Source organism: Pongo abelii, chromosome 1 (genome assembly GCF_028885655.2).
Source record: "Pongo abelii isolate AG06213 chromosome 1, NHGRI_mPonAbe1-v2.0_pri, whole genome shotgun sequence".
NCBI classification, from domain to species: Eukaryota; Metazoa; Chordata; class Mammalia; order Primates; family Hominidae; genus Pongo; species Pongo abelii.
Window position 1 is genome coordinate 115,079,515 of NC_071985.2, and position 16,080 is coordinate 115,095,594.

General features: G+C 43.2%; 1 protein-coding gene across 1 annotated transcript in view; it reads right to left on the minus strand.

Moving 5' to 3' along the window:
- The window catches only part of TENT5C (terminal nucleotidyltransferase 5C), an 18,633-nt gene continuing 2,553 nt past the window's right edge, over positions 1-16,080 (minus strand). Inside the window, 1 exon segment of the mRNA NM_001131453.1 lies at positions 1-1,881. Coding sequence (NP_001124925.1) covers positions 1,351-1,854 — 504 coding nt within the window. The 5' untranslated portion in view covers positions 1,855-1,881 and the 3' untranslated portion in view covers positions 1-1,350.

A 16,080-nucleotide genomic window follows, 5' to 3' on the forward strand; every position in this document is an offset into this window, starting at 1 on the left:
TTTTTTTTTTCCTCAGCAATATCTTGCAATTCCTCAGGATACTACAGCATGTAAACCATAAACCACTTTCAACCAGATCTCAATTCTCCAGCTATTGGCTTTGGTTTATTGATGAATGACATTCTCCACTCCGCTGACAGGGAATAAACATAAGCAATTTAGTCCCTTGAACAAAAATTAAGTCACAAGAGCACCCTCATGTTTACCATTGTCTGCCTGACTAAAATTGGTGCGAGAAGAGATTATCAGCACAACTTTCATGTAACTGCTGAGAATCCCAAGTGAGGGCCAACACAACCTACCGGGGCTCAAGTGAGAAAACAAGTAGCTTAGCACTTCTCATGCGCTGCCCAAATTCTCCCAATCTCGATTACTGCACAGAGCTCAATCCCCACGTGCTAATGTTTGGGACGTGACATGTTAGTGTCTATCTTGGAAAGATGTGGATAGGTCATGCTTCCTGTAGCGTTTTCCAACGTGGCACTGTAATACGGGTCCTTTTAGGGTTGGCTCATGATACACTGTAGACCCATTCCAATGGGTACACACACAAAAAAAGCAGAATCAGAGCTGAGTTCCCCTTTAAAAGCCAAACACCTACATCTAGAAGGAGGCTCCCCTACCTGAGAGCCCTAGCCCTATTGGGATTCCCACTGTGGAAACCCTCAGGTCTCAAGGTTAGTTACAAGGCAGCCAGGTAGGGTAAGGCTGGCTGTAGGTAACTGGAGGATGCGCAACGTAGTAGTTGCTGAAGTTGCCATCACTGACATAAGGAGCCGGCTGGTAGTAACAGGTGACATTGGTGGCATTGGGGATGATGTTTTGTTCCGCCAGCACACGCAAGGCCAGGAGGGAGATGAGGTTCAGGGTCTGCCTGCGTTCATGCCCCATGAGACACACGGTGCTCTCATTCACCACCCTGCGAAGGATCATGAGGTAGTCGTACTTGCTTCTCTCTTCTTCAGCAAAGTGGTTTTGAAGGTAAGTCTCCAACTTCCTCTGCTGTTCAAGGATGTCCGGGAAGTCGATGAAGAACCTGGAGCACATGTAGCGCTCTAGAGTTTTGATTTCTTCCTGGTCCGTGGGCCTGAAGTCCCGCACGAGAAGGTTGCTGTACTTGAGAAGTCCCCCACCTCTGATTTCTTCTGGGTTCTTGGTGGCGATCAGTCTGTTCTGCAGATGGTCAAAAGCTTCCTCAAAATCCCCGTACATGCTCTCCCCAATCACGGTGGGGTGGAAGTGCTCAGAGATGGGGTTATTGGAACAGTCATAGAAGAAAAGCAAAGAATCCAGGATGATTTGGAAAGAGTCCACACTGAACTCAAACTGACGCCGAATGGAGTCGACAAACTTCAGCTCCACGTTCTTCCCATTCTTGTTGGAGAGGGAGATCAGGCTCCAGCGGTCAGTGTCCGTGCAAACCTTCACTAGCTTCTGCACATATGCCTCCTTCAGAGTGACTGGACTGATTTTGAGCTTGTTCACACCCTCTGGCAGGAAGTTCAGAAGGGAACACAGAACCACATCTCTAACCAGCTGAAATTCTGCCTCTGTTGGAAGAGCCACATGGAAGATTAGGTCCAGGTCTTTGCAGCCCAAGCCATTGTCTTTGACCAAAACGTGGCCAGCTGCAGAGCCATTCAGCCGGACGTCCTGCACTTTGATGCCTGCCTCCTCCAGCCGACTGCGGACGGTCTGGACGATGTCCTTCAGAGTTATCTCCAAGGTTGGAAAGTTGCCTCGTCCGTGGATAGGTACAACTTCAGTCAGGACCTCATGCAGCCGGCTAACCTGATCCCAGTTGAGCACGCTGAAGGACATGCAGTCCCTGGTACAGCTGCTCTCCTCTGCCATCTTCGGGGGATGTTCTGGCTGGGGAAACTGAAAGTGAGGGGTGAGAAACAGAGTTAGGATTCACTTCTACATGGCAAAGCAGCTCGAGGAACTCACACTGTTTAATCTCTGAACATCTTCCTGTAAAATGGTGATAAATAGCACTTATTGCTCAGTGTTGCCGTGAGGACTCAATGAGTTAAATATGTAAAAAACAGTGACACCGCAGAGAAGGACAAAAACACACAAACTCATTCTATATTACTTCAGATTACTTCATAGTTTTGTTTTGTTTGTTTTTTTTCTGGGTGAGGGTGGAGTGTGCTGAAACGGAGTGTGTTTCAAATGTTCTGGAAACAGAATGTTAGCAAACCATATAGGACCGCAGTCGAATTAGTTACTTCTCCAGCTTTCTGGCTCCCTAACCACATCTTGACCTGGTTGATACCTAGGCTGAAGGTGTCTTATAGTGAAAAAGAGAAGAATGTCTACATTCTTCTAGGCTACAACAGTCACACACAGAATATACAACACACAGACACACACACGCATACAACTTCCTTCACTCCACAAGTAGATGCATTCTCAACTTTGGGCTACAATCTCACCAATAAGTGGGAGTCCAACCCCTTCTACTAGAATAAAGTATATTCCCTTAGCAAAATTCCCATGTCCCTTTCATTTATAGGAGAAGTCTATCCTAACAAGTACTTGTCATCTAGGGTAGAACCAAGGAGTTGTTTTTATGACAAAATTTCTAGTCAACAAAAGGTTAGGTCACCTATGTAGTGGAACCACTCTTCCTAGCAAGGATGCCCGACACAGGACATGACCAACTTCCCCCGGGCAATGTGCGCCTTCAAGTGTACTTGGAAAAAAAATAATACCTTAAAGCTACCCAAGGAGAATAAAGTTGGCAATGAGTACTAGGAGAAAAACACCACTTCATCTGCTAGGACCACAAAGTTTCCCAAGTAATTTTCAGCTACGTTATACTTACCAAAAAATAAAACACAATGGATCCCTGGAAATCCTAATATATAAAAACAAATACTCGTATATTAAAATGTCAAGGTGCCTGTAGAGCCACGAGTCGAATATTTGCTAGATGGATGTAAAACCCAGAACAAAGAGTCAAGGCGCTGTCCTCAGATTTCACTGTAAACAGTTTTCCCACCCCCTCTGCCTTTCTGACTTGCTAGACCCACATAAAACCCATCCCAATGACTTCTGCAGTTTCATTGTTTGGAAGCTGCTGTGTTTGAATACTCATCGGCATGCATTCTCCTGGGGTTCCAACATGGATTTCTGGCCTTGCACCGGTGCCAGGGATCTCCTATGGTTGTTACTTGGTTGTCAGGGCATTGCTGGGCACATGGAGATGAGCTCTTCAGGCTCTCCCATCAAGAGGAAGGTGAAAATACAAGGTATCAATACAAGGCAGTGTGTGGTGTGGACAACTCCAGTGGTGGAAATAAAATGTAATATAAAAGTGGAAGAAAGGGTGTCCCTGGTTGGGGTGAATAGGAAGGTCACAGAGTTCACTTATGGAGAGGGGACACAAGCCAACAGAAAGACAACATGAGCTCTTGGTTGGGGCCGAGAGGCCGAAAGCAGTGGGCTGAGTATGTGATCACAGCAGGCTCTGCAGGACCAATCTGGGGATGAGTGCTCTATTGCTCGCTACAGAGTACTTGTGGAGGGGAAGAAAAAAGTGCCTCTGAACAGCGTTAAAAAGTCCTAGGCTATCTAGATCATCCTACAAAGCACTCCTAGGTTATGGATCCCAAGCAAAATTTGTGATGAATAATGTTTACTGTGACTGGCATTTGGTTTGAAGGCAGATTTGGAGTAGTAGAGTTCTCTTTTTGCCATGCCGTTTAAACACTTAGCAGTTCTTTGTGGTCTCCCATGATTAGCACACAGTACATTTGTGTCCACTGTATGTGCCACACCAGTGGTCCCCAACCTTTTTGGTATCAGGGACCAGTTTTGTGGAAGACAATTTTTCCATGAACCGGGAAGGGGGGAATGATAGTTGCAGCATGAACCTGTTCCTGTTTCACCCTCAGATCATCAGGCATTAGAGTCTCATAAGGAGGACACAACCTAGATCCCTCACATGCTCAGTTCACACTAGGGTTCATACTCCTAGGAGCATCTAATGTGCTGCTGATCTGACAGGAGGCAGAGCTCTGGTGGTAATGCTCGCTCACCTGCCACTCATCTCCTGCTGTGCTGCCCAGTTCCTAACAGGCCACAGACTGGTATTGGCCTGTGGTCTGGGGGGTGGGGAACCCTGAGCTACACAATTAAGTTCTAATAATTACAGAAAGTTACGGTGCTGGCTTTACTGTGACCAGAGCTAGACTATGATTTGGTGGCATGGGTTTTATAGATTTCAGGTATGTTGGTCTACCTAAAGAAATACAACTCACTTGCTAGTGTGAATTACCTGTTGTGCTTTCAAAGCTCATCTTTATGACACAGGCAAGAGAAGTCACACAGCAACCAGAGGCTGTAATGCAATCAGTACTTGAGATACAAGCAACTATTTTTTTAAAATCTCCAGCAAGAACCTCAATAATGTTACAGAGGAGAATAACTGTAGGACTACATTCTGACTCAAGTCTTTTTTTAAGGAGTTGTTCAAAAAGACGTCATGTAGGATTAAAGTCAGGACTACACCTATGCTAGAACGATGGTTCTGAACATTAGAGGAGGGACATCTGAGACTAGTGATAGCCTGGAAGCTATGAGCCTTTTTTTGGTGGGGGGAAGTACACACGGTTGAGAGTTTTCATATATTTCAAAGTATGTGAACTTCTAGTAGACTCAAAGTCAGAATCTGTTTTAGACAGAATTTGTAAGGTTCATATGGTAGGAGAGGCAGAAATAGCCAGAAAACATCATGAAAAAATAGGAATGACATGTACTAGTCTGTGACAGATATCACAAAACCACAATAATTGAAACAGCATATTATTGGCCCAAAAAGACAAATCAATGGAACGAAATTTTTTAAATCTAGAAATAAAATCAGATATGTAAAGGGATTTAGTATATAATTAAAGGAGGCATTTCAGAATAGTAAAGTGAAGAAAAACATCTGGATGGTTATCTAAATTATCAAAAAGAAAAAAAGAAAGGGACTCCCTATTTCATGCCAAACTAAGATCTAGATTGGACACATCAAAGACTGAATGCAAAAGCATGAAACTCTAAGAGTACTGAGGTGGAAATGCATTTATATTTACTTACACAGAGTGGGTAGTTTTTTTTTAAATAAGTCACATAAAACCTAAAAGCCTCAAAAATTGCTATATTTGACTATATAATTCAAAAACACCATAAAGTCAGAAGGCAAAAGTAAGAAAAATATTTGTTACATTAGGCAAAGTACTCATTTCTTTAATGAATAAGGAGCTTCACCAAATCAGAAATACCAGAAGAACCCCAACAGAGAAGACACAAAGGACACAAACTGCAACTCAAACACATTACAGTCACAACCTTACTTAAGAGACAGGCAGATTAAAACCTCAGTGTAACATTTTTATCCATCAAATGGGAAAAGATCAGTAAGTCTGATACGTGGGAATCAGACACCCTCTAGTATACTGCTTGTGGGCTCTCTCTGGACACAAGACACTTAATTTTAAGGCGATATACTCTCTGACATAGGGATCCTACTTCTGGTAAGTCTACTTTGAATTATATCCTTAGTATATTTGCAAGTATACACAAAATATTCATTGGAGAATTATTTATAAAGCTGTAAGTATTCACCAATAGAAGACGGTTACATGATCTGATGTGTGTATAAAACAATACAGAAACGCATGCAGTTGTTCCTACAGATTTGAGCATTCAGGGTTTGTTTTTGACAATTCAAGATGACAATTCAAGACGGCTGTTCTTTCTGTATGACTGTGAAATGCTTATCAAGACTCATTAATAGAAAAACAAGTTAATAGCAAAACTGTTAACAGCAAAACTGTTAAAGTCTATGCTTACACAAGCATATAAAGTCTCTGGAAACATACGCAGGTAGTAGTTTTAGTCTGTATCAAATACTTCCTCTAGTTTAGGGGAAGTAGATTCAAAGTTAGAAGAAGAAAACTTATTTTGTGCCCTTTGAATTTGGAATCTATATACGTATTAGTTGAAGAAAAATTAAAACCTTATGATCCATGTCCTAAAGCTTCTCCCTTAGGAGCCTTCTATTCACCTGCTGCCTTATTTAACTTCTTCAATCCCCTTTTTCCTTCCCACCCCTCCCCTCTACATTCCACATTCTGCATTCCCACATCCATGTGACAAAATTAAATACACTTGGAAGCTTCACCTCCAAGACGTAAATGCTGATCTCTACAGATAAGGGGATGAACAGAGGAAGAGAGACTTTTTTCCTCTAGAATGCCTTTCTATCAAGTTTCTACTCATATACTTTTTAAAAGAAGATGCTCATTAAAAAAAAAACCTCAAACTCTCTAATCATGCAAATCCATCTCCTCTCATCTCATTCTATGTTAACCAAAAGAAAATTTTTTTTTCAGTTTCACAGAATTGCTATTTCTCATAACATGTAGGTACCCTTGTGATACTGTTAAGTTGGTTGCTGGCTACAGTTGCAAAAACTTTAACAAACACTTTTTTCAGAAATACAATATGCCTGTGGTTAGCATCTTCCATCCCAACTTCTTCTCATACATATATGAATACTGGAGTTAAATTCTAGGGGAGAAAGTCTGGATAAAAGCACAGTGTGGGACATGAAAAATGCCAAGTCCATGGTGTAGTTTTTCACTTTCTCAATTTACCATGATTTACACAGAGAGGAGTTTAAGCCACTGAAGACACAAATTTAGGCTGAGTTCATACTAAGTGCTTAGCTCATTAGAAGAGCATAAAATAAGTCACTTGTGCCTATTAGAAAGGGATTCTTCATTGTCCCTCACTCATCCAAACAATTTCAAATACCAAAAGTACATTTTAAAGTTACTTAGACAAACATTGGTATTACTAGAATAAATCCAAGTCATAGGCCCTCAGTGTTTAGGTAACACATCAGTGCTTAGTCCAACAGTTTTTAGTTTTAATTAACCACGTTAAATCAACACTGATATAATCCCCATATAAAAGAATCACGTGGAACACACATTCCCAATTCATGAAAGGCCCTAGTTAAAGGCAAATTCTAGTTAGCAGAATTAACAAAATAGAGAACAAATTAATTTGAAGCCTAGTAAATTCAAACTAAAGTGTTTCATTTCCCTTTTACTGTTTGAGAAACAGATTCATTGTATTTGCACAGTAGAAATGGGGAAAGGTGGAAACCATAATTTGTTCCTGCAGATTTGAGAATTCAGGGTCTGTTTTTGAGAATTCAAGATGACCAACTATCTCAGGTACTTTTGAACTCCCTTTTCTTCTATTATCTGACTGCAGTAAAGGTAGAATACACGCACTGAAGGAAGAAAAAAAAGAGGTTTGCAGAGACAGCAGCAAAAGAAAGGAAAAGACAAACTAGGCCAGAAGGTTAAACCAAGGTCCCTGAGAAAAAGTTTGATGTCTAATCTAATCATTTCCCATTGCCCAGGACAGAGATGCTCAACGCAGATTGGTCTGAAAACCTACGTTTGAGCACTAAAAAGAAAAAAAAAAAAGCTATTTCTAGTCCTGCTTCATAGCTTATCTAGATCTCTGGACTAGCCAGTGAAGTCCAGAAACACGATGAAAGCGTGAGGAACCCAAGGTGAGCGAGTGGGAGAGGCAGGTGCATGAGCTTGGTGGGGGGAGGTAACTGTGAGCATTTATAACATTTGCACGCAGTCAATTTGGTCAAAGCAACATTAATTCTTATTTTGCGCCTGGCATTAGACATAGAAACTGTCCACAAGGTTCTTAGTATGTGTGGAGATATACATCTATCAAGTTAAGGACTGCATATATCTAAGTCTAGGTCTGTGATCTTTAACATGAAAGCTATGGAAGTGATTGTCTAGAAAATTTCAGGAAAATGCTGAGGCTTGAACTGAGGTTCTCAGCTATTGAGGGCTTTCAGCAGTCCAGAGGCAACTAAGTGTTACCTTCTTCTGACCCTCCTGAGGGTCTATGAATACAAAAGAAAGTCAAACATATTTCAGCATTCCTGAGGAAACAAATTCTCTTTCACTGTTTCTGGATGTTACCTCAAATGTGTGGTTCTTCCCAGTAAAACTTTCTAACCCAAGGTAAGAGCTGGAATCTTGGGCAATGGGCCAAGCCTGGTGACAGACTCCAAGAGAAGTGTGTACATGGAACAAAGACACCTGCGGCCCCTGGCGCCTGGCCAACAGGGGACCCGTGCACCTGTGGCTCTTCCCACACATCTTCCATACAAACTCCTCCCCCGTGTACAAGAGGACACTTTTGACAAAAAGAGACCATTCCATTACATATGAAAACCTAGAGAATGTAAGCAGAAATAAAAGTGGTGGCAATACACTTCATACTATCCTATCCCACTTCTTCCCTTAACAAGAGTGAATGACAACCATGACTCCAAGTCTATCTCTTATTTGCTTGTGAAATGAAGGGTGTAGAGATGTGTGTCAAAGCAAATGAAATAGTACTTAGTATGAGCCACTTCACTTCAATTCCCATCTAATCCTCACAGGAACTCTAAGGAATCTACAACTATCCCTTTTTCACAAATTAAGTAATAGGGTTCAGAAAAGATTAAGCGAATTGACCCCAGGTCCTCAACTGCGAGACTAGTGTCTGGGAACTGCTGACTCCCTTCCACCAAGCTCAAGGTCTGCCATGGTGGATGGGAGGTGGACACAGAGTGACAAGCACATGTCACAACCCACATGTGCACTGGGATCACCAGTTCTCGTAGCCACTAAAGTGATCTTTTCTAAAACAGACGTTATTGGTCCTAACAAAAAAGGACACAGCAACCTTCTGTTCACTATGTAACCGTGAGACCTAATCTTTCCATTGCCCCGTCCCCACCATACACACCGAAGATAGCAAAAAGCTGGAGTCAGCCTTTACTCTCTGCTTTTGTGCAGATTCCAGTTAAGCAAAAGATGCCAGGTGGCTTAGAGGTGCGCCCCGCCACAGACACAACAAAGAAGATAATATATTGCCACAGTGTGTGGGAAATCCCACTTCTCAGTGGGGGAGCACATCAATTGTTTCATAACAAATGTCTACTTCTGCCCACATCCTTTTCTCTGGCAGGTGCTAACACATGCAGAGCCCTCCAAGGGCTCTTCATATGGCAGCAGCCACAGCCATGGCCAGGGGACACCAAATGTGACTAGATGTTTAGCCAGGTATCCTAATGAGCCACCAAACTCTTTTACAACATCACAAATAGGCAGTAAAACAGTGCTTCCAGGAGTCTATCTGGATCAATCATTTGATTCCTATAACAACCCTATAAAAGAGATACCATTCCTCCTACTCCCCCACTTACAGATGGGAAAACTGGAGAACAAAGAGGATGTGCAAATTGTAAACTGTCCAAGGACGCACTGCTGGTGAGTAGCAGAAATGGAATTTAAGAGTCTTCCTAAAAGGTGGATAGCTTTGGTGGGGCAGGGAGCTTGAAGAAGAGCTGGTTGTGCTTAGACGGTCAGAGGAAGGAGATGGCAGTAAGTAGAAAGAAAAGGAAGGAAGGTATACAGATTTTTAAAAAATAAGATCGTAGGAAAGAAGTTTGGCTAGACCGCTAAGGCCACCTGAGTGAGGTAAGGCCAGATGGCAAATTCTGAAAGCAAGGGAGAAGCATTTAGAACTGAAGTATCTAACAACTGTCAGCATAGAAACTCCAGGCTGGAGCCACCGGAACTGAACGTGATTAAGTGTAGAAATGCTAATCATTATGCTACTATTTGTTTTAAAGGAACAATGGCTGGGAGATGAAGGCCTAGGATCCTAACTTCCCAGGGAGCTCCAAGATGCTGGCTACATTGCAGAACAGTGGTGATTTTAGAGAAACCAAGTCCAGAAGAGAGAGAGAACCCAAGAGTGGAAGGTGCTGGACAGTCACCTTGCTGAACTAGTAATAAGAGGAAAAATTAATGGCACAGGAGGGAGATTATCAGGAATGGGCTGATCCTGATCCAGAAAACTAAGGCATGCTGCTTTGCTCATGGAATAAAGGAACAATTACTGAGACTCCTCTGATGGCTGGGAGATCAGAGTGTTGACAGGCTGATGAAGCAACAGAACAGGACACTAGCTACAGTCGAGACGGCAACCTTCTCAGATCAAAGAAGCCAATAACCCAACTGGAGCTACAGAGAAATGGTTGATAAATTTGCAGGCAGTGACCAGGACTTAAAGGGCCAGCCCAGGAAGGAGCGCTGGAACAAAACTGAAAGCAGAAAGTCTGGAACCTACACAGGACCTCATGAATGCTGAACCTGAGACTGGACACCGTCACTTCCCCCACCTTCATGTAGTTTGACCCTTGAGATTCTTTCACCCATAAGAAAAGAGCCAGGCGCTTCGAATGACCATGGACCTTGGTCATTTTGCTTGGCATGTGCAGCAGCAGATAACTGGGCAGAAAGGAGAAAAACCAGGGTCAACATGGATATGGCCTTCTGAAAAAAATCCTCCTCCCTTACTCCTTGAATTCCTTGGGGGATGAAGGCCAGAAGTTATCTAGGAAGGGTTTGGAGGCAGTCTAAGGAAGCCTTTTGTCTGCCAGCTCCTCCCTAGGGCCAGACCCCCCACATAGGGAGGGGGCCACATTCTGGAGACTCCTCCACAGCCCCAAACACATGAAAGTTACAGATAACAGACACTCGAGTGTTTCATGTACATGGAATAGCAGCTTAGATTATGAATGGCCTGAAGCAATAAAACCAGATAAAATAATGCTTTACTTTTTAAAAGGTCAATAAAATATATCCTATGCTCACTATTTTTCCAAGATGTTATTTTTACAGTTGCCCACTTAAATGCCCGCAATACATTCTACCTGAGTTCAAAGAAGTAACTGCCCCAGACCACAAAGCTGTGCCCAGAAAAAACATTTCTAAGTCAGTGACACAACAAACCCCATGGTTGGTCTCTTCTCACTCTCAGCTCCATTGCATTCAGCCAGTGTCTCATTCTATTTTCTTAAGGTTATTATCATCCTCCAGCCATTTACCAATGATGTTTACTAGAGTCAAAAAATTTGGTTAGATTCCCACATGAGCTGTGGAAAGCAGCCCTGGACTGAAACCCAGGCAGGCCACAGAACCAGGCTGTGATCTCGGCTGTTTAAGGGGCCTCTATGAATTCTCACTTCCCACTAAGAAGTGAGAAGCCAACACACAGTCTGAATGGTTACCACTGGGCTCCGTCCACAGACACCCACCGATGACTCCAAACAGAAAGCTCTTTCCCACCTTTGAAAATAGGGTGCTTAGGCAAGTGTGGGTGGAGAGATAACGCTGGAAGAACTAATGCTGTGGCCGCAAAACAGCAAACAGAATCGAAACACTGGCCTAGATATTACAACAGGGATGCCACACAAGTTCAAGTGTTGAAAGAATACTCTGACGTGGTTGCAAATGGAAATATTAACAAGGTCAGGACACAGACATCTTTAGATGGAAGCAGGGCATAAAAGCCTTGATTTTTTTCCAAGGTGTCAGCATTAAGTGCTACACACACAACTTGAAATGGAAATAATCCTTGTTGCTACTTGGTAACCACCTTCCCACCATCAACTGCTTCTTTCTAAATCAGAGGTGTTACTGGTGTGAATTCATTTAAAGAGCTCCCCAAAGAGAGCCTGCCTTTCTGTTTTAGAGATTGCCTAGACTGAGAAAAATGAGATGATTCCTAAGGAGGAGACTGCTTACTGTAAGAATGACTCAGTTTACACGTAATCCACAGGGTTTAAGAGCTGACAGCCTCCGGGTTTCATCAAAGGCTGCTTCCACAGGCTACTTTACCATCTAACTCTCCAGCCTACAGCTTTAAACAGTTATCCAAAAGGAAGACCTCAGTCAGCTAAAAGTCCTGTCTAATCACTAGCAGCTTCCCTGCCCAGGCCTTATCAGGAAAGGGACAAGCAATTCGTAGTTCCTCAAATGCCACCCTTATCATACGTTAGACCATAAACACACCCCATTCACAAGCGTCTAAGTGTGAGCTGACCTCCATTTCAGAGCAGATGCTAATTACGTGCATAGTTCCATCCAGGTTTTTGTTTCGCATGGATCCTTCCCTTAGGAGTTGGCATTCAAGTTGCAGGTTCCGGGCCTCCAGGTACTGCACACAGCAGCAGCTCATGTTTAGCATTCATCAAGTAATTAATGTGCTGTCACTAGACAGCTCAAACACCTTTGACTTGAATGTTACTTCCTCTTGCAATTTCACTCAAATTTTAATTGTTGATAAACTGAGTCCTGGTCCCCTGCCAGTCTCAGAAGATTTTATCAGCAGTTCCTTGAAATTCTATTGCCTTATTATTATTCTCTAAGAAACTATAAAAAAAAAAAAAAAATGAGCACTGGGCTAGGAATCCAACACCACGTGTTTTAGTGTCAAGTCTGACGCACAGTGTGAATGATTGTCAGTAAGTTGGCCATAACTGACTTTCCTTTCACTCTTTCAAAAATGTGCATGCCTACTATTTTTCGAGCACTGCTCCAGGAGCTTGTGATGCACTGGGAAGAAAGAGACAAAGATCCCTGGCCCTGTGGAGCTTATATCCTGCTTCATACTCTCCTTCCATAACTTTGGGTTGTTAAATCTTGCCTCCCACACATACAGAATCAGAACTTGAGAGTGAAACATTTTTGCTGATGGTCTAGACTTGTGCTGCCCAATAGGCACCGCTGTAAGTGCAAAACACATACTGGATATCAAGGTCTCAGTATGATAAAAGGAATGTAAACTATCTCATTTAGATTTTTTATATTGATTACGTACTGAAATGATGAAATTTGATATGGTAGATTAAATACACTTATTAAAATGAATTTCACTTTTTTTTTGATACAGGGTCTCACCCTATTGCCAAGGCTGGAGTGCTGTGGTTCAATCACAGCTCACTGCAGCCTTGACTTCCTGGACTCAAGCAATTCTCCTGCCTCAGCCTCCTGAGTAGCTGGTACCACAGGCGCGTGCCACCACACCCAGCTAATTTTTTAAAAAATTGTTTTTGTATAGATGGGGTCTTGCTGTGTCACACAGGCTGGTCTGGAACTCCTGGACTCAAGGGATCCTCCTGCCTCAGCCTCCCAAAGTCCTGAGGTTACAGGTGTGAGTCACTGCCCCTGGCCAAATGTCACCTACTTCTACTCTTTAATGGGACTACTAGGAAGTTAATCGTGTCTCTCATATTTTTACTGGAAAGCACTGATCTAATTTATTGTCCTTATTATAATGAAGAAGCTGAAGGCTGAAGAGGTAAAGGCTCTGCCAGGACCAGAGACCAGGTCTCCCCACAGCTAAAGTCAGCCTCAGAAGCAGAGGAGGTAAAAAGATGACAAACAGCCTGGGCACAGGAGATAGCAGCGATGCTAGCTCTAGCTGAGCAGCTGTGAGCAAGCCTCTAGACACACATCAGGCACTTGATGAATGTACACGTCATCTCTGCTTCTGGATCAGTCCTCTTTCTGCTACTGCCGCGCTGCAGTTATTCCACAGGAATGACAATGGAAACTGCCCAAGTCCATATAGCACTGGCTAGCTGTGGAAATCCTAATGCTCATCTCTAACGACGACGAGCAGAGGGCAACGATGGACAGAGTGTGTTTGGGGATCGGGGCAAGCAGCCAGGAAAGGTGGAGGGTTACCTCTTCTATCTTCATCAGGGCTCAACAAGTTGAGAGACGCTTATGGCAACGTAAGAGGGTGTGGGCAGTTCCACGTTCATGGATAATTTTCTTCTCAAAATGTTTTTATAGGAGGCTAAGTATGGTAACAGTAGGGGACTTCGTGCTTATCCAATCAAAGATAAAAATTTAAGAACTAGAAAAGAAGGTAGAAGGAAGAACTGTAAGAAAGTATTGGCCGGGCATGGTGGCTCGCACCTGTAATCCCAGCACTTTGAGAGGGTGAGGCAGGCGGATCACGGGGTCAAGAGACCAAGACCATCATGGCCAACATGATGAAACCCCATCTCTACTAAAAATACAAAAAATTAGCTGGGTGTGGTGGCATGCACCTATAGTCCCAGCTATTCAGGAGGCTGAGGCAGGAGGATCGCTCGAACCCACGAGGTGGAGGTTGCAGTGAGCAGAGATCATGCTACTGCACTCCAGCCTGGCGACAGAGTAAGACTCCGTCTCAAAAGAACAAACAACAACAACAACAACAACAAAGTATTAATGAATCGAGGTGTGAAATGAGCAGGTCCTCAGATGGGATAAGGTCAGTCAGAAGCCTGTGGGAAGGGCCTGAAGCGGGATTCAAAGTTTGGTGAGAAAGGAGTATCATTCCTTTGTGCAGATATGAGTATCTGTTCTGTGAGGCAAAGAAGGGCAGTTAGGGAGACTCTGTCATGGGGGGTGGGGGGATGGGTCAAGAGTAAAGAGTCAGAAAGGCACGGTCTTGAAGAGGAGGCTCAGCTTCCAGAAGTGCTGGCAGTCCCTGTGCGCTTGGATGGAGTTCCAAATGCACAGACTGTAGAACTAGCTAGAGGCAGGGGAGGCAGACTCACTCACTGCCCTCATCAAGTTGCTGTCTACGGGCCCCTAAACCAGGTCAGTGATGACAGTGGGAAACAATAAAAAAGAGAAAGAATCAGCAGAACTAGCAACTGAGTGAACAGAGAGAGAGAAAAGGCTGAGTGAGCCATGTGCGGCTGGTGTCAGCGAGGGTGGGAAGGATGGGAAGTGCTTAAGGGAGTGGGTCTGGAGCTCAGCTTGAGGAGTTTCAGCTGTTGGTCAATTAGCTAGTCACTGCCCCTCAGCTCCAAACCTATACCCCTGTGGCCTCTACTTAAAAGAGGACTCAGCCATTGGCCTGCCTGCCTCGGTCCACCAGGAGAACATCCACTTCAAGTACGCCTCCCTCTTTGCAAGCCGCCAACCGAACATGTATCCAAATGACAGAACACCTTCTATGTGCCAGGCCAGCTCTATAAGCAGGCACTGGGGAGTCAGCAGTGGGCACAGATCCCGCTTTCCGCGCTCATATGCCAGTGGCTGAGACTAATGAGAGAAATCGGAGTGCCCTGACTGCATGATAAAGCCAGCCCAGCTCCTCTCGCATCCAGAGCTCTTCCAGAGGCATTTCCAAACACCATTGCCTTGGCGTCCTCAGCACCTGGCACTAACTACTGCCTAGGAAGCACTTAACTACTTACTGACTCAATCACGGTTATCCAAGAAATAAACAACACTCCATGCAGCTTTGTGACCAAGACTCCAAGACTTTAGTCTCAAGCTCCGAGATTAAAAAACATCCTACATGGAGAGAGTTGCTTAACATCAGCAATTTTTTTTTCATATTTTTTTGTTGTTCCAAGAAGTTTTCAAACAGTTCTAGAACAGACTGTAGGGGCCAGCTGTACAAAATCTATTAATTCTAAACAATTCTTAAGGCTTCCTTACCTAGTTGAACTATATAAAGATGCTTCCTGTAAACTATTTGAATTCCAAATGTAAGCTTCTTTATGAGGCCTGCAATGAAAGCGTAAAAACGTTTGAGAGATCTTATGGCCTGAAAACATCACAAGAAATCAGCAGTACTAATGTACCCAAGCAGCCTTAAATACATGAACATTTCTTTAAACACAGAAGTGTCTGCTTCATTGTAATACAATTTATGCCATTTTAATGTACTATAGTCAAAACACCAAGATGGCAGGAAGCATTTTCCTACAGTGCCTTGTTTACCTCAATGACAACACAAAAAGCAACAGACCTTATCTAACCCAAGTAATGTTTTATCCGTAACCTCACATTCCACATTACTCCTTAACTCCTAAACACACACACATGCACACAAAATAGCAGATACACCCAGAGACAGGTGTGAAACCAAGAAACCCCAAAACATAAGTTTAGCTTAACTCATGAAACTAGTTTTGGGCTTCCACGACTTCTCTTGGTAATGCAAAAAAAAAAAAAAAAAAAGGTTCAACTCATCCACCGAGAGCCTTTGGGTTGCCATTTCTTTAGTAGGTAACTCCATGAACACAACATTGATCAGAGACAAAAGATGAAGACAAGGTCCTATGTACTTGAGCAGTAAAAACAACAAAAAAAAGTTTTTTAAATGAAGTTTTAAATT